Here is a 19,030-nt window from a genome sequence, read left to right on the forward strand (position 1 = left end):
TTTTTGATCCATAAATGCCAAAACTTACCACCCAGAAAAATTGTATGAAATTGTCCATCCCAACACCCTTAAACACACTGGGTATTATTGCTGTTTTTAAAAATTGACAATTTAACAGGGTAAAAATATATTAATACTGATGTTTTTATCTCTGCCCATGACTCTTATGTGGGGCCTGTCTTTCCCACATGACAGTATGAGGCAAAGCTTGAGCTGAGAATGGAGGGAAGCAGGGAGGGAGAGAGATTAAAATGGCCCGGATCATTGGTCTGCTAAACACACTTTAGCATCCCAGGCACAAGGCCTGCCTGTGGGTGGCTTTTCCATCTCTCATGCTCCCGGCACAAGCCTCTGGCCATGCACCTGTCCACCACTGAGCCCTCCGAGACTGACCTTGTCTTGGATCCATTTGGCAGAACCAATGCATTCCTAAGGCTGCCAAAGCTGCCATCCGTCCCTTCACTGGCCACGAGTGATATGGTGAGGAACAGATACCCTTGTGTGTCTAGTACACTGATCCCAACCCATCCCACTGCAACTGTCCGCAGTGGGATTCCTGTTCAGCACCCTGCACACCACACACATGCACATACATACATGTTTATACCCCTACATACATGCATGTGCACTTGGATACATGCATGCATAAACATGCATGGATGTGCACACATACCCATACACCTGTGTGCATAGTACATGTGTACTTACATGCATGCAAGCGTGCACGTGTACACATACGCCTGCATGCTTATGTACATATGTACTTGCATGCATGCATGTGCATGTGCACATAAACATGCATGTGTGCATGTGTACACGTGCCCATACACCTGAGTACATATGTGCATGTGTACTTACATACATGCATGTGTGTGCATGCACACATAAACGTGTGTGTGCATGCACCAATACTCATGCATGCATATGCATATATGTTTACATATGTGCATGCACACAGTGCTATGCATTCAGGGTGCAGGCCATGTTATGCCAATAGGTCTTCTCTCCCACAGAAGATTTCCATATGCCCCCCAGCTCAAGTTAGGACACCCTGGTGTCTAATTCCACAGTTTCTATACGTTATTCCCATTAATTATTATTCCTTGTAGATTATTTTTCTGCTGGCCTGGAAGCCCCACTAATCCTTAACTTGCTCACTAGTGCCTAACATGCTGTCTAGCAGGTAATTGGATGCACAAGAAATATTTGTCTAGTGAAAAAAGAAGGAACAGACTTCAAGCTGATAAAAGATGTTGTCCCAAATATTTTTAGAGTATCTTTTATGAACGTGGCCAGTTTCATATTAAGCCCATGGTTTGACAAGAAAACATCTCTGCAGCATCAGATTTCAAGCAACCTGGTTAGCCGTCCTATTGGAAAGATAGGAAAGAATGCAGAATTGAAAACAGAACCTTGCCCATCTAAACATCTATAAAGTTTTACTGCTTTGCAAAGTTTCCTGATGGAGGAATAATTTATTGAGGAGTGGTTTAGCAAGGGACGCTGCTTCTTCCTCCTGCTTGGTTCCTGAAAATGTGCTAACCTAAACCCTTCAGGTGACATGCTGCTCTGACTCCCTCTCAACCAGCAAATGGTTATGGAATCTCAGGACTGTTGGCTGCTCCTTTTAGTGCAGGGTCTTGGACCTCCTTCATAGGAAGAACAGGGCTTTTTTGTCCAGCTGGGCACAGGAGCTCAGATAAGGAACGTGCAGTCTTCTGCCCCCTTTAAGGAAGTGAAAACTTGATGTGGCTGAAGAGAAGTTTGTCTTGCTGGGTGGCCTTGTGCGGCCTCTATTCATTTCCTTCAACATCAGTTCTGCAGACATTCTTTTAGTTCCAGCTATGTGCCAGACTCAGAGGTGAGGAAGATGTGGTCACAGGAAGACAGAGACTTGCCACAGTAGTCGTGGGGGGCTTTGGGGAGCACATGGAAGGGGCACCTGAGCTGGGGTGATCAGAGAACTGCAGAAATGCTGGAGGGGGGTGTGCAAGTTGGGTGAGGTGACAGGTAAGGGGGAGAGGCAGGGGCCTTAGCATGAGCACCATTCTGAGGAGCTGGATTTTCTCCTGCAGGAAGTGGGGAGCCGTTAACCACAGTAGGCTGTTTGGCTTGGGACATACCATTGACAGACACCCCATCCCCTGGGCGATTCTGTTACAGCTATTGATCATGGCTCATGAGAGCTGAGATTTTACTGCACTTCATTAAATTCCACAAAATGTTTTAGTGACCTGAGCTGTGACCTTTCTGGCCTCCTGCAGGGAAAGGTCTGGGTTTCCTTTTGGGGCAGGTGGGGTGAGTGGATCAGCCTCCCTTCTGCAGGCTCACACGAGGAACGTGTGCACGTTAGCCATTTAGAATGCATCAGAGGCAAGGCTGAGCCCGGCCGGTGGCTCAGACTGCTTAGTTAAGAAGCAGACTAGAGCCCCTGTGTTCACAAAAGCATCTTGAATCTGAATTTTCTATTCCCTTTGCTCTTTTTACTTTCTTTTCAGACCCCTTGGCTGCAGCTGTCCATGCAGGATGCCTCGCACTTGCTCAGAACCATCACTTGAGAGTTCAGCTGATGTTTTTTTAGTGCAGCACTAGAGATTTTGTTTAGTGCATTGAGGGGGGTTTTGTTGTTGCTGCTGCTGCTTTTTATTTATTTTTTTTCTTGGAACTGGGCCTTGCCCTGCTCCCGCTGGCATGATGGCCCAGTCCAAGGCCAACGGCTCACACTATGCACTGACCGCCATCGGCCTGGGAATGTTGGTCCTCGGAGTCATCATGGCCATGTGGAACCTGGTACCCGGTTTCAGCGGTGCTGAAAAGCCGACAGCTCAGGGCAACAACAAGACTGAGATCGGCAGCAGCATTCTCAAGAGCAAGACCTTCTCCGTGGCCTATGTGCTGGTCGGGGCTGGAGTGATGCTGCTGCTGCTATCCATCTGCATGAGCATCCGCGACAAGAGGAAGCAGCGGCAGAGCGAGGAGATGGCCCACATCCAGCAGCAGACGGGGGCCATGCCCCAGGCCCAGGAGGAAGACAGGTGAGGACCAGCTGGCCCAGGCCAGCGATGGACATGCACCTATGTACATACTGTCAGCTTTCAATCATGAAAATATCGTAGCCTACAAGGCTTTACCTTCTCTCTTCCATGAAGGCTCAAACACTTTATCATTTTACAAATAACTTTATACTTCTATCCCAGCGTTTTCCAAATAACGTGGCATGAATGGATTGCAGATGTACCAAAATTTTGACAACCCCCGGGAAACTGAACAAGGCCTGGGGTGTCCAGAGCCTCCAGTCTGGTTTCTTGTCCATTCTGCAGCAGACTGTATATGGATGCTTTGATTTGGAAAGGTTGGGAAGCAGTATTCTGTTTGACCAAAAATACCACAAAGAAATTTAAAAGTTAGGTGATAAATTGGGTAACATGATAAAGATTGATACCCCTAGTATAAAAAGATCCCTTACACATGAATATGAAAGATGAACACACCAGTGGGAAAACAGACAAAAGTTATGAACAAGTATCTCATAGATGTTCAACCTCATGCATGAAATGCAAACAAAAAGAAGCATCTTTTTTTTTTTTTTTTTTGGCTATCATATTGGCCAAGATAGACAGCCCCCAATGTTGGAGAATTGTAGAGAAGATGAGTTGCTTATGGGAGTGTTGACTGATATAACCTTTCTGAAGAGTTTCACAGTAAGGGGTAGTGTTGAAGTTGTGTGTACCTATTGATTCTGTTCCTAAGAGTTTATCCTCGGGAGACAATCCCACAAGTGCAAAGGAATTTGTACCAGTAAGTTTATCAGGTCATTATTTAGAATAGCAAAAACTTAGAAGCAACTTACATATCGTTCAATGGAGTTAAATTATGACATACCCGTTCAAAGGAGTTTTACATAGCCATTGTTGATCTGTGTTTGTTAATGTGGGACCCTGTCCCCAACACAGAGAAAAGGAGATTGTAATACAGGAGTTTTAGTAAGGTCCTAATTACATCAAATGTAGCAGCTCTGGGATTAGAGAGGGATCAGAAAGGTGTGCACCGAAATGTTAACAGTGGCTATCTCCAAGTGGAAGGATTTGGGATGTTTTAATTTTCTTCATTAGGTTTTTCTGTGTTGTTTGAATTGTCTGCAAGCATTTCTTATCTTTACAGTGGGAGAGGAGATTTTATTTTGGAAAAAATTAAATTCATTTTATGATAATAAAAGATAATACATGCTGTATTAGTCAGGGTTCTTCAGAAAAACATAACCAGTGGGATATATATATATATATATACACACACACATGTACATACATATAAAAGGAGATTTATTATGAGGAACTGGCTCATGGGATTATGGAAGCTGGGAGTCCCACGGTCTGCCATCTGCAAGCCGGAGACCCAGGAAAGCCATTGGCATAATTCAGTCTGAGTCCAAAGCCTGAGAACCAGGGGAGCTGATGGTTTAAATCCCAGTTTGAGGGCAGGAGACAATGAGATGAGATGTCCCAGCTCAAAATGGTGAGGCAGGAAAATAGGGGCAAATTACTCCTTTCTCTGACTTTGGTTCTACTCAGGCCCTCAACAGATAGGATGACGCCCACCGTAAAGCTAGGGCTTACAGACTCCTCGGGTCTGTTGCACCGATCGGGTTACAAACCCTCCACACACAGGTCTGTGAGCTAGGTAATAGAAAAAAAAGGTTCTGGGAGCCGTGGGTATAGAAAAATGAATGGGTTTTATTCAGATCTAGGAGCAACTGTCCCAGAGGCTTCTCTGAGAGTTCTGAGAAGCACTGTGGATCAGAACTGTTAGTCTTTTATACTTAAGTCCACAACCCTGGACACCTGGGTGCTCGTACACAACTTACATTAAACAGTAACAAGGAACACCTGAGGATATTTACAGCAAATGATCAGCAAGACTCTGAACATCCGAGGGGCCCTGACATTTTCCTATTTTTCCCAACACCCACCCACATTGGGGGTGGGGGGATCTGCTTTAATGAGTCCACCGATTCTCTTTGGGAAACACCCTTACAGGCACATCCAGAAATAGTGTTTAATCTGGGCACCCCATGGCCAGCACGCTGACACATAAAATTAACTATCAAACATGCTTATTCTAGACAATTTGGGAAATATAGAAAAGAACAGAGAAGGAAAATCAGTCACCCTTAATTACCACCCTAGCCATGAGCACACATGAGTTTATTCCTAAAGAAGGGTGAGAGGAGGCACCCGCAGATTCAAGTGTAAGGTCCTGGAAAATGGCTATTGGCATTCCCTGTATTTGTGTAAAAAATGTCCTGGCATTTTTGTTTTCGTCTTTCAACAGTCAAATAAGAGTAAGGCTGGGGACCTGATCTTTTTGAGTCTTAGGATGAACTTGGAAGATAAAATTACAGAATAATTTGAGATACATGTATATATTATATTTTAGATATTCCTTCTCTGCCTGGGGACAACCATTTTGCTTCAAATTGGAAGCTGTTTCCTATATTTTGCTGTTGCTTTCAGCCAAAGGACCCCGCTGGGCATCAGAATAGCCCACCCAGCATGGTGTTAAGTGTGAGAAGCTTAAAGGCAAAGGAGGTTTAATACTCAGCTAGTACAATGTAGCAGGTGAGAGTGTGGCATTCCCTTCCAGCCCTGCCATTTCCTAAAGCCATGACTAACTGGCTGAACCTTGATGTATCAGTTTCCCCATCTGTGAAATGGGTATACGAATAGTACTTAGCTCATAGTGTTGTTAGACATATGAAACTGGTTCATATGTGTTCGAGTACTTGGAACAGTGCCCAGCTCACAGTAAACAGTCGAAGTGTTAGTTTTTAGGACTTCTAGGACCCACTTGTTGTTCACAAGGCTGGTGTGTGTGGACCCAGCGCCAACACGGGATCTAGAGTCTGTGTCTTTGTGACTTTAAATGACTTGAGTGCATGCTAACACTCTCCCTGTCTGTATCTGTCACCTCGCAGCCAGGAGGAAGAGGAGGAGGAGGCCGCCTCAAGGTACTATGTCCCCAGCTACGAGGAAGTGATGAACACCAACTACTCAGAAGCGAGGGAGCTGGACCAGAGCCCAAGGATGAGCATCTCTCTCCCCTCCTATGAGTCGCTGACGGGGCTCGATGAAACCAGCCCCCCGACCACTAGGGTCAACGTGGAGACCAGCCCGGGCAGTCCACCCGAGAGACACAACTCCAAGTTGGCCAAACGCCTGAAGCCACTGAAAGTTCGAAGGATTAAATCCGAAAAGCTTCACCTCAAAGACTTTAGGATCAACCTCCCAGACAAAAATGTCCCACCTCCCTCCATCGAGCCTTTGACTCCTCCGCCACAGTATGACGAAGTCCAGGAGAAGGCCCCTGACACCCGGCCACCTGACTGAAGGGCCCCCTCTTGGAGCCACATTCCCACCTGTCTCTCACGTGCCCCGCACCAACAGATAATTACAAAGCCACCCCAGCCACAGTTGAGAAGTACAGGGGCCAGACGCACACTCAGCAATGTGGATGGGGGGGAGGTGGGACTCTGTGCATCGGGAGTGACTGTGATGTTCCACAGAGCCTCGTGCAGCAGGGGTGTGGGAAAGAGATGGTGCCTTGGAGCTCTCGATTCTGGGGACCACATCAAGGGGTGTGGCCCAGGCATCTGCCCCATCTTCCTTCCTCGACTCTGAACCGCTGGCCACACGCTCCTTCCAGCTAGGAAAGAATAGCTAGCCGCTGGGTTAGGTTGTGGTTGTTCTGTTTTGCTTCCACTAGGACTGTTTGGTTTCAAAAAGAAAACTTTTACATTTGCTCCCTTCACTGCAGTCCTGAACTGCGGGTAGGAAATAGGACTCAGCTTTGCAGCAAGACCACAAGGCCGTTTTGTAGAGTAAGAGGGGACGACATGGGGGTAAGGCCCAGGCGGTGGCTCTCTGAGCCCTGATGCTGTCGATTCTTTGAGGGCCTAAGGCCTGATGAACTTCAGCACATGATGCATAAGAAAATAGTCTTAATTGGTATACTTTACTCGTCTCTTCTGTGTAACAGCAAAAATGGTAAACCATGGGAGACGTCCTTCTATTCTAAAATGCCTCACAACTGAGCTTTTTTATAATAAAATATTTTATATTCAGTGCACTTGGGTGCTGAATTGCTTTACCAGTTCTTTCAAGACTGACTGGCTTAGGGAGAAATATCAATATTCATAGCTACTATGTACCAGACACTTAATACGTGCCAAGCGCTGTGCTAAGCATTTCACATGTGTGTCCCATGTCATCTGGACTCATCCCTCGTGTTACTGCCATTCTATAGGTAGTGCATGGAGGCTCAGGTTAATTAAAGTGCCCTATATCACACTGCTAGTAAGTGGCAGAGCTGGGATTTGAGCCCAGGCTGTCTGGCTCCAGGGCCTGAGTTCTTAAACACTCCATTGTACAGGTCATGTAAAGAGTTTTTCCAGACTTTGATTAAGGACTTGTCCTTTTCAAGACCTGAGGTAACTCATGTGCCCAATAGAAAGTCCTGGTTGTTTACACAGCAGCTGTCTACATGTCTAAGCATCCTTCCTATGTCTCCCTGAGAACTGGCCCAGGAGACAGCCCAGTACAGCCTGTCATCCACTACCAGAACTGACAGGCTGTGTGAGCTTGTGGGGTGGGTGAGTGTGTCCTCCCGGAGTGGGGACTACCTGTGTAGACCAGGAAAGCAACTCAACTAATGAGAAATGCCCAGAGGATTGCAGACTTCTGAGGATGGGACACCAGAGGGGAACAGAGACCTCTGGGATCAGGGTCCTGACTGTGGAGTGGGGGTCTGGGGAGACAGACCTGAGTTCAAAGGAAGACTTCCTGGTATTGGCGAGCATGGAGTGGGCCTGCTGGGCAGTCTGTGTGGCGAGGAGCTCGGCTGAAAGAGTAAATTCTCTAGCCCTGGATGTTACCTCACAATCCAGAGGATTGGAGAGGGAAGGGACATTGTTAGGAAGTAAATCACCTTATCTCATGTTTGGCAGAGGTGACTAAAGTTCCAAACTTTCACTTTCATTATGCAAATACATTATAAAAAGGGGTGAAGCTGGATTGGCCTTGTGGCACGGAACACCCAGAGACCTGTCTGTTCCCCGGCCCACTTCTGAGCCAACCAGCAGATCTTCATGTCTCATGTCCCTGGGCTGGGCTTGTTCTCCCATTACTCTCTAGGCTTCTCCCTGACTAGAGGAAAAACAGGAAGAAAAATAAAAGAGGGGAACACCAAGTTTCCAGACACGTCCAGAAATAACTTTCTGGAAGGGATCTCAATCTGACTTCTGGTAGACACCTTTTGGGGTATCTGCCCAGCATAGACCCTCCTTGGAGGAGAAGGAGGTTTGGGCATGTAGTGGGCTGAATGGTGGCCCCCAACAATATCAGACCCTAATCCCTGGAACCTGTATTACCTGATATGCTAAAGCTTTTGCAGATGTGATTATGTGAAGGGTTTGAGATGAGATTATTATCCCAGATTATCCAAGTGGGCCCTAAATGCCAAACACATGGTCCTTAAAAGCAAGAGATGCAAAGATATATACACAGAAGACGAGGGAGCAGTGTGAGTGATGAAGGCAGAGGTGGAGTGATGTAGCCACAAGCCAAGGAATGCCAGCAGCCACCAGAAGCCTGAAGATGTGAGGGACAGATTCTTCCCCAGAGCCTCTGAATGGTGCACAGCCCTGCTGACACCTTGATTTCATCCCAGTTGATACTGATTTTGGACATCTGGCCTCCAGAACTGTGAGAGAATAGGTTTCTTTTGTTCTAGGCTTCAAGTTTGTGATAATTTGTTACAGCAGCCACAGGAACACTTCATGACTCTTCCTATAGGCAGGAGTGCTATGGATATAGCATTTATGAACCCCGCTTGTTGTGTATATGTGGAAATGATGAAGGAGAAAATTATTCATATTACTCAGATACTGTATAATGGGTATTTGGTTTATACAATACAGAGCAATAGGTTCACCTCTTTCTAAAACGAAGGCAGATGGAACGTCGGCTGGAAATGTTAACCATAGGTTGGAGTCCTGAATTGTGCCTAGAGAGGTAAGGAAGTTATCTGCAATACTATGTTAAAATCACCTGTCAAAGCACCTCAAAATTCCTCAGGGCACACTTGCCTGTTGCTCATTGGTTTTTGTTTGCTTATTGGTTCAGACCTATCATTATCATCCTCAGGGATCTTTGTCTTCTGCCCGCCAGAAAAACGAAGAAAAAAGAAGGCAGAGATAGGGGAGAACATGCAAGAAGCCATCCATCTGTTCTTGGGCCCTAAATGGCCCCAGAACTGTGCAAGAGCAGAGAGAAAAAATCTGAATTAAGGTTTTTTAAAGTCCTACCCAGCACTCCCACCCCACTGAGGACAAATCTCAGCAGCCATGTTGCTGTCATGTGACCTCCATGCTCTCAAGTCACAGCTGATTGGACCTGAGGTAGGTGCCCACGTGACCCCAGGAGAACCAATCAGAAGCTGAGCTGGGCTAGGCAAGTCTCTCCCAGGAATTTGGTCCCAGAATCAAGAGGCCAGTTAGGTGATATCTCAAGGATTTGGGGGCCATCATGATGGGTCACGGGTGAGAGAAACAGGGGAAGCTTCTCTGCAGAGAGAGCATGAAGCTAACTACTGAAAGAGGCAGCCATGAAAAACGAGCCTCAGAGACACCTGCCCCTAGTGACTTTCTGGTCCTTGGTCCCTGTCCCTTGATCCCAGCTGTACTTCTGCCTGCTGGTTCCATAACATGCTGTGTCTTCCCAGTAAATCCCCCTTGTAGCTTTGATCCTCAATTTAGCTGAAGCTCTTGAAGATGGGTCTACCTTCACCTTGTCCACGGTGCTGGGCCCATAGCTGATACTACACCTCTACTCAGTTTGACTTCCATTTCCTCAGATTGGTCACAGCTCCGGAAAAGGGGTGTCACGGCCGGTGATCAGGGCAAAAGATTGTGTTGGAGCATGACTGTGACTGCAGTGTAGAGCTTTGCCTGGCGAGTGCGGCTGAACCAGCTGGATCCATCCATTCCGCAAATACTTATTGAGCTCCTATCACATGCCAGGCACTGGTCTAGGCTCTGGGACACAGCAGTGAAGCTAAAGCCCTGCTCTCCATGAGGGGGGTTCTTGCTCGGGCACTATTTCCCAAAATGGGTCCTGTGGCCTTGGGTGGAAATCACTCTTGGGTGATCATTCTCGCCTGAATACTTGAACTGGGTACAACAAATTTGAAAGCTGCAGCATAGCCATGTGTACAGACAGCTGGTCTGCAAGAAGAGATGAATGATGCCCAAAGTCACAGAGGAAACAGCCCTGCACAGAAAGAGACAGATCAGCTGCTTCGCATGTCCTGATTCTGGGCTCGCCTTTTAGCCCAGCCCTTTGGGTCTATGCGATGCCCCAGTCTGCTTTCAAGAAAGCCTGTCTTTGCTTAAGCAAGTTGGAGGGGGTTTCTGTTATTTGATGCCAAATGTCCTGGGATATCTCAGTTCTCTATGGACAAGCATGAGATGGCAAAGCCAAAATAAATCTGAAGTGTGACATGATACTGAAAATGGAACACAGCTGGACTACTGGAAATAGATGGATCAATTGAACCACAGGCTCTAAAGCAGGATGCAAAGAGCCCTTCTGAGGCTTAATGGATCATCTCCTGTCCTAAAGGCCCTGATAAGGACCATTGAGCTCCCAGGACAAATCGTGTTGAGTATCCAAGTGCAGAGTTATGAAAGGACAGCCCTGTTCTGTCTGGGAGCATGGAGGGGTGGGGAGGGAAGAGCTTTCCATCTGAGCCTCCGTCTCCTCGCCAGCAAAATGGAGGTTACTACTTTTGCAGTAGTATCTGAGGCCAACAGGTTAAGTGCCCACACTGTTCCCGGCACAGAGAAGCCAGGGGCATGTGGCAGCTGTGGCTGGACCACAGTCTCTTGATGGAGAATGGGCCCAGGCTCTCAGCACATCTCCAGGCATGAGCCTCACACTCATTTCTGAAAGTGTGTTTTAAGAAAATTCACCAGGCACCCTGAGCATGCTGAGGAATCTTCGCAGAAAGCCAGCTTCAGGAAAACAGCAGCAGGGCACATCATTAAGGCCAGTTGAGGCAGCCCCAGGGTTAGCCTGGCCCAGGGCTCAGTTCCTCAGTTCATGTGATGGTGACTCCTATCATGGATAGTGGGTAAATCAGTCCACTTTGTTTGATTTTCAATCTAATGCCATGTTGTCAGTACATTCAGGATCAAGCAGCTCATACTGAAAAATCTTAGGAGGCCACAGCTGTCAGGATTTGAAGACCCTCTTCCCTGGTGATTCCTTGAGTGTGGTCCCCTTCAATTTAATGGAGAGGTGTAAAAAAGGTTTCTGATTAGATCCTTTTGGGGATCCCTAAGTTAAACAGTCTATTTATTCAACACATTTTTATTGTGCACCTACTATGTGCCACGTGCTTAGGATAAAGCTGACCAAGTCCCTGCTGACTCAGAGATCACATTCTGGGTGGAGCGGGGGACAGATAATGCAAAATAAATAAATATATGATATAATGTCAGAAAACAAGAAGAAAAATAAAGCAAGCTAAAGAATGGGATGATCAGGAAAACCTTCCAGGATATAACACATGGGTGATCAGGAAAAGCCTCCAGGGTATAACACGGAGAAAGTGGGAAGTAAGACACACAGAGAATTCCCAAAACTCTGTAATAGTCTTATGCGCATTATGAATCTTTAAGCAGATGCAGCAGTTATGTATCATTTCCCAAGCCAATTTGGCCACAACACCTTTTTTCCCCCACAAAGCATCTTCCATGGCCAGCTTTTATGGGACACACTACAAGGGATGGTGATTGAGCCAAACCCAATCATTCTGCAGGGGGAGAAATAGGCCCAGGGAAGACAAAACACTTGTCCAAAGTCTTGCAACTTGTGGACAAAGTTGTTCATTAGCTTCCTCGTATGGCATTCATATCGCAGATCCCCAGCTAAAGCAAGCCACTGAGATGGCCCCAGCGTCTGACGACCTGGGGCAGAACCAAGGGTGTGGTTCCAGGATGAGCCAGGCTTAGGTGCCTGGGGGCTCCCAGCTCTCAGCCCCACTGCAGACCTCTGTGTGTCCGCTCCCCAGGAGGGAAGCTTCTGCCTCTGATGGGAAGCCTGCACCCCTCCTGACAGCCCTCCACCAGGAAGAGGGGTGGTCGCTTTACAGGGGTCTCACCACCTGTGCAGATGGCAGTTTGCCCTCTGGGATGGTTTGCAAGACCCTTCCAGCCCATTCAAAAGGACATTCCCATCAAGTCAACAGGAGAAAGCCTGACTCTCTGTAGCAATGCAGCTGACCTAGGAAATGATGTTCCAGAGGGCCTGAAGCTGGGATGGTAAGTGACAGCGAGTTGCAGTGCATTAACTTCTTCAGACTCTCCCGTAATGGAGAACACCACTCGGGAAACTAGCCACCTTCAGACACTGCAGAGAGAGCTGGCCAAGACAGGGAGGAAAAGACACCAAAGTATGAGTGCAGTATCTGTGCATGCAAATTTATCCAGAAAAGCCACTGGAGAGAACGCGTGTACATACACACCAGAGGCCTTTAAAATGTAGCCTGTGCAGCAAGAGTTACTTTGAGGGCAACCGGGCTGCCTGCCATGTGTGTCTCATTAACAGGGGATATGCAGACCCTGGAATTCTGCATTTGGAGGTAGGCCGTCAGATGGAAAACAAGTTCGTGCAGACCAAGCAGATGCAACAAATGTGATGAAACATTCTGATCTCCCAGTGAGGCTGTTAAACATTTGCACCAACACCAGAACTGGAGGTTTCCACCTTAGGTCAGCGATTCTCCACCAGGATTTAATCAAGGGTGCCCTTGGCGATGTGACAATGGGGAGTGGGAGGGAGGTACTACTGGCGTCTAGTAGGTTGGGGGATGCTGCTAAACATCCTAAAAGGCTCACGATAGTCCCTGCAACAAAGAATTATCCTGCCCCAAATGTCAATAGTGCCAAGATTGAGAAACCCTGCCCTGGATGAAGGGAGGTCCATTCCCTTAGGCAGTGGGGACACCAGTCCCCGCCTCCCAGGGTCAGCTCCATCAGAAAGAAGCAGCAAGCACTCATCCTTGGAGATCAGCCTGAATATGATGTTACACTTACCATTTTCTTTACCTTAAAAAACAAAACAAAAAGTCACTTTTACAAAGACTTTTTTTCTATCCCTCCCCCATTCCAAGACTGTAAATCTAGTTCTCCTTAGCATGATACAAACAGATTTCTCCTCCCTTTCTCCTTTTGTCCATCGATCCCCAGCCCCACCTCTTCCAGCATTAAAACCTGGAATTTATTAGCTGTAATATAAAGGATGTGGGAAAGTTAATGTTGAGTGGCACTTACAAACTCAGATAGACTCTGGGAAATTTTAGATTATTTAAAAGTATATTTGGGGGTGGAGAGAAGAAGACACAACAATCACAACAATTCCTTGAACTTGTTAAGACAGGTGAACAGATATGATGTTGATGGGGGAGGGGGTTAGGCAAGGAGGCATTGGTAAAGGGACACGAAAATCAACTACATTGTATATTGATAAATTAAAATAGAAACAAAAAGCATACTTGGAACCAATAAAGGGTAAAACAACTAGAATTTCAGAAGCAAAAATTATGTGATGACTTCTGTGTTACAAATCTTTTCAGAAAAACCAATGTCAGATACCACAGTGTGCTCAGAGATTAGCTGGGCTCAGTATGGTATAAAATTTAGGAGCCGTGCAGGAACTTTAAAATGAAGAAAATGTTCATAGTATTTATCCTTGAGGTGTCTTATTTCGGAATGTATCCTTGCTGATTGTATCCAGTCAAGAAAAATCATCAGCATCTACTTTAACAAAACACAAAAGAGAGAAAAATAATGTAATGATGTGATAGCAAGCTCTTTTTACTTCTTGGATAAAATTTGATGAGCCATGAGTATATGTGTTCATAAGAGAAATTGTGGGAATACTTGCTATAAACAAGTAAATAAATGCACCTGCCTTATCTAATCGCTGCATCTTTCAAAACGGAACTGAGACAGAGAGAGAGAAAAAAAGCTGTGTTATTTTTGTTTCTGACAATTTGTCTGTTGTAAAAATCAAATTCAAAGTGCTAGTCCACAGATCAACTTTTTGAATAGGAAGGGACATGCAAATCTAGCAGTTGCCAATGGTAAATTCACTTAACACCAACTGATTTTTTTTAAAAAATCAGCACAAATGCAGCAGAGAAAAGGATATGGGAATATACATCTTATAGGAGAAGGTGCGGGCAGAAGAGGGCAATAATTTTAAAGGGGGATGCTAAGTTTATTGAAAATATCCATTTGATCAACCAAAATGGCAAAGAAGATTCGAGACAAAAAAATCTAACTGCTATTTAGAATAAAACTTGATTTTGATGCATATTTTCTGAGTTAAAAAATGTTTGAAGGCCTAAAAATGTTACACTGGCTGAGAAAAGTAAAAATTGCCCATTAATCTTTTTTTAGGCCAATAATAGAAAGGTCTCACAGGGCAAAATTAGAGCCAGGAATAAAACCAAAGGGGAAAGGGTGGGAGAGGAACATCGAATGGCTGAGTTTTAAGTACATGTTGAAAACAGACTTGCCCATGGTTCTACCACATGCAGTTGAATTCTTAGATATGTGCATTTGTACACATCCTTTCATTCAATGAACACTGAATTAAACGGAATATGATTTTATCTCCGTGGATTGCTTCAAGTCAGGGTTTCTCAACCTGGGCATTCTTGACACGTTGGCTGGATGACACTGACATGGGTAGGGGGAGGCAGCAGGCTGCTCTGTTCACTGTAGGATGTGTAGCAGCATCTCTAGCCTTTACCCGCTAGATGCCAGTAGCACCTACTAGGTGTGACAATCAACAATGTCTCTAGACATTGTCAAAAGTTTCTTGGGAACAAAAATGCACCCCGTTGAAAACCACAGCTTTAAGTCTATTGTGGGAGAAAATGCATTATAGAGAAGTAGAAAAAATATTGTCACCTGAGTGGCAATTTCCATGTTTGTAAAATGAATTATTGATAACTGCACTGGGTCACAAGACTGGGAGAATCAAGTGAGTACACTATATGTGAAAATAAAACAAAAGGTAGAATTTTGAGTAGTGATGGTGCTAGAGTCCAGCTTCCTCAAACAGGGAAGGAAAACAGAGGCAAAAAAGAGCTCTGCCAAAAAACCACATCGATGCTATACAAACACAGATGGTTACAATTAAATATGGTGTGGTTTCCACCTAGAAAAACAGACACAGGCGCCAACCTGAATGAATCCCTGAGATGGCCCAGCGTGAGCATCAAACCAAACAGTGATTTCAGTGGATTGAAACACACCTACGTATTTTAAAATCAAATATTCCTAATGATATTTTTTAAAACTCATTGGTTAGTTTTGGCAGCTGGTTCTTAATCTGAATATTGACCCATAAAGGGATAGAATGAATCCTTTATTCTGTCTTTCCTGAACGAACTGTATTTTATGATGAACAGCTCATAGAGGAAAACTCTTCTTTATAGAAGAATCCTAGCTAATAATGACCAAAGGAAAAACAATTAGAAAGATCAGAATTCGGCAACCCCAAAGGAAAGAAAGGATCTAGGGAATGATCCTCAAAAAATGCTAAAAATATTAGGTGAAAGGGATGAGACCACATGTCCACTGATGGATGAAGGATAAACAAAATGTGGTCTATTCATAACAAATATCATTCGGCCTTAAAACGGGAGGAAATTCTGACACATGCTACAACATGATAAACCTTGAAGGTGTTATGCTAAATGAACTAGGCCAGCCACAGAAAGACACATCCCGTATGACTCCGGTTACATGAGGTAGCAACAGCGATCAGATTCATAAAAACAGAAAGTGGAATAGAAGTTGCCAGGGCCTGGGAGGGAGGGGAAACAGGGAGTTAGTGTTGAAAGGGTTTTGCAAGACAAAAAGTTCTGGAGATTGGCTGCACAACAATCTGAATGTAGTTAACACTACTGAACGATACACTTAAAAATGGTTAAGATGGTAAATTTTACATTATGTGTATTTTACCACAATTAAAAATAAAAATTAAAAGTTACTGGAGAAATAAAAGTTGACGAGGACTTTATAATAGATGGATCACTCTGTTAACACTGATCTTATGGATCAGTCATTAAAATCGTCACTAAAAATGGGCCAACCAGACATTATGTGTTCAAGATGTGACGACAGAGGAATCACCCAGCCTGCCCATGACATATTCTTGACAACAAAAAGACTGAGTCTCTAGATGTAAAGCTAGGGCTGGAGCTTGCAGACCCCTCCAGCCTGTTGTCCAGACTGGGTCACAAACCCTTCACGTGCAGGTCTACGAGCTAGGCAAGAGGAAAATGTCCTTGGAGCCATGGGTGAAGAAACAATAGGCTTTATTTTTAGGCACGAGCTCTACCGACCAGCAGTTCAGAGCCACTGCCTCACACACCAAAGAGCACACAAAAATAGCAACAAGCAAAAGGATACATGGGCGCACATGCACACTAACTGCACTCCCACACAACTGTTTACAAAGGATGTGCTGCACCACACCCAGCTGGACCTGAGGCAAGGGGGCCTGACTAAACTACTCCATTTTCCTCACACTAGATTTAATTCTGTTTGCCAGAAACATGTGGAAGAGAAGAATAGGCTCATTGAAACCATGAGGAACCAGTCAGCCAAATCTAGGATGCGGATATTTTACAGGACAAAGGACCCAGATTCTCCAAAAAATCAGTGGCATGAAAAAAGGGGGGTAGGAGTCATTATAGAAAAAAAGAGATTTCAGAGACATAGCAACCAAACACGTGTGGATCTTGTCTATATACTGATTCTAACAAGCCAACACTAAAAAAAGTCTTTTTTTTTTTTTTTACATACTGCTTTTTAATTACACAGATAAGGTTTTGACATTTAAGAAAGTAAGATTTCATACTGGCAGCCACAAAAAAAAAAAAAAAGTAAGATTTGTGTGTGTGTTTACAGGTTAGGTTTTTTTCTGGAACTTAGTAATCCTGAAGGACTTGATCATTGGGACTGAGAAAACATAAAAATATATAACAACATAACTTCATGACCAGCTTAATTCACAACTTTCCTGTGAAATTTACAAAATCACACAATACATGTACAAAATCTTTCCATAAAATCTTTATGCAGATTTAACATTTAAGTAAGTTAAAATGTAGTTGACTTTCATTTTGAATCTCTATCACAGAGCATAACACACATAATAGATATCTAATGAATGTCGAATAAGTGAATGAATAAAATGTTTTTAAAAAATCAACAGCATTAAAGGAAAAATTTACTTCCGCTCTGGATGGGGATTGTAGCCACAAGAAGTTTTATCTTCTATGCAGCTATTTTTTATTATGGGTTCTGAAACCAAAGTACATTTGGAAAAAAATCTAGAATGCACTTGTTCTAAACTTTAATAAACATTGTTTCAAAAACTGATCCTAGTATACAGCCTGAGTTATTAAAGGTTAAAGTGGTAATGGAATATATATATATATATATATATATATATGATAAATTATATATATAGATGATTGATGGGTAAATGGACAGATAGATAAACAGATACTTTCAAACGCATATAACCATGAAACTGAAAGGAATTATATATATTCATAGAAACACAATCATACCAAACATTAACAAAGAAATCAAGGAAAGCATTTTCAGGTAAGAACAATTAGAGAATTTGACTGATACCAGTTTTATGTGTTAGACAACTTTTACAAAAATAGTTAAAATATGAATTCTCAATAATGAGTATACACATATATATTCATTAATAAAATTCAAAGCATTGTTTCTCAGATTATGAATTTCAAGTAGTCCAGGATTTTCTCTTAAATTAACTTTACTGATGTTTTAATTAAATTTTTTTTTAAAATTTAACTCCTTTTTATTTTTTATTTATTTTTCTTTTTTAAATTAAATTTATTTTTTCTTAATTGACAGATAATAACTGTATATACTTATAGGGTAAAATGTGGTATTTGGGTCCATGTATGCAATGTGCATTGATCAAAGCAGGGTAATTTGGATATCTGTCACCACAAACATTTGTTATTTCTTTGTGTTGGGAGTAAAAGGACATCTTTGAGTGAATCAAGGAAATGTGAGCACAGACTAGACTGTAGATGGTATTCAGGAATTGTTGTTGGTATTGTTAGTGTGATAATGTCATGGGGGACTAAAGTAAAGGGGGAAAAAAGCACCTTTCAGTTAGGACGTATTTATAGATAAAATGATACAATTTGCTTTAAATTAATCCAGAAAAAAATTAAATCAAAACAAAAGAAAAAAGAGATGAAACAAGATTGGAAAAATATTGAAGCTCATGTATCCATAGGTTAATTATATTCTTTTCTCTACTTTGTGTATGCTTCAAAAATCCTATAATGAAAACCAATTTTTTCTAAGTAAGCAGTCCCAAAGGCACATACACACACACAGGCAGATCGAGCTACAACCAAAATGTAAGCAAGTGCCAGGCCTTCCTACCAATTTGGGGAGTTAATAGGTGCAGGAAATGGGAGGGTAAGCCCGGGGCCTTTGCAAAGTGAGCTAGCCAGATCAAAGATGCCTCTGTAATGCCAGTACCCTCAAAGACAACATACATCGCGAGAAGAGGAAGGCTTTAAATAAATTTTTCTGGACTGCCAGAAAAGGGAGCCTCGGGTCTCTGGAAGGGTTCTGGAGGGGAAAATTAATAATGGCCACAATAATAATGATGATGATAGTCAACCCTGAGGATTTGTAACCACATGGGAGTAGGGTCCAGTTTACACTCCAAACATTCAATAGGGAAACTCCAGGCTGAAGAAGAAAACGGAAGTGAACACAGTTAGTAGCATTCATAGCATCCAGCTGAAACAAATAAAAATTCTTCCTAGAGGAAAAGCATGCAGGAATCAGACCCTCGGGATTCCCACAGATTATGTTCAATCAAAAATG

The 19,030-nt window shown here is 43.7% G+C and overlaps 1 protein-coding gene across 2 annotated transcripts; it reads left to right on the top strand.

Annotated features, from left to right (window-relative positions):
• Positions 1-2,626: 2,626 nt before the first annotated feature.
• TMEM51 (transmembrane protein 51) lies at positions 2,627-7,074 on the top strand. 2 transcript variants are annotated; one of them, XM_063106781.1, is made up of 2 exons: positions 2,627-3,035; positions 5,972-7,074. In XM_063106781.1, the coding sequence occupies exons 1-2, from the start codon at positions 2,692-2,694 to the stop codon at positions 6,381-6,383; spliced, it is 756 nt and encodes a 251-aa protein (XP_062962851.1). In that variant the 5' UTR covers positions 2,627-2,691; the 3' UTR covers positions 6,384-7,074. The 2 variants fall into 2 exon arrangements, with proteins under 2 accessions (XP_062962851.1, XP_062962852.1); XM_063106782.1 differs by having other exon boundaries at positions 5,976-6,091.
• The last annotated feature ends 11,956 nt before the right edge of the window (positions 7,075-19,030 follow it).

Source organism: Cynocephalus volans, chromosome 8 (assembly GCF_027409185.1).
Source record: "Cynocephalus volans isolate mCynVol1 chromosome 8, mCynVol1.pri, whole genome shotgun sequence".
Taxonomy (NCBI): Eukaryota; Metazoa; Chordata; class Mammalia; order Dermoptera; family Cynocephalidae; genus Cynocephalus; species Cynocephalus volans.

Bases quoted from the DNA above. Each gene is read 5' to 3' on its own strand.
- TMEM51 (XM_063106781.1), top strand. From the start codon at position 2,692: ATGATGGCCCAGTCCAAGGCCAACGGCTCACACTATGCACTGACCGCC. The intron at 3,036-5,971 runs GTGAGGACCAGC...GTCACCTCGCAG, and splicing joins CAGGCCCAGGAGGAAGACAG to CCAGGAGGAAGAGGAGGAGG.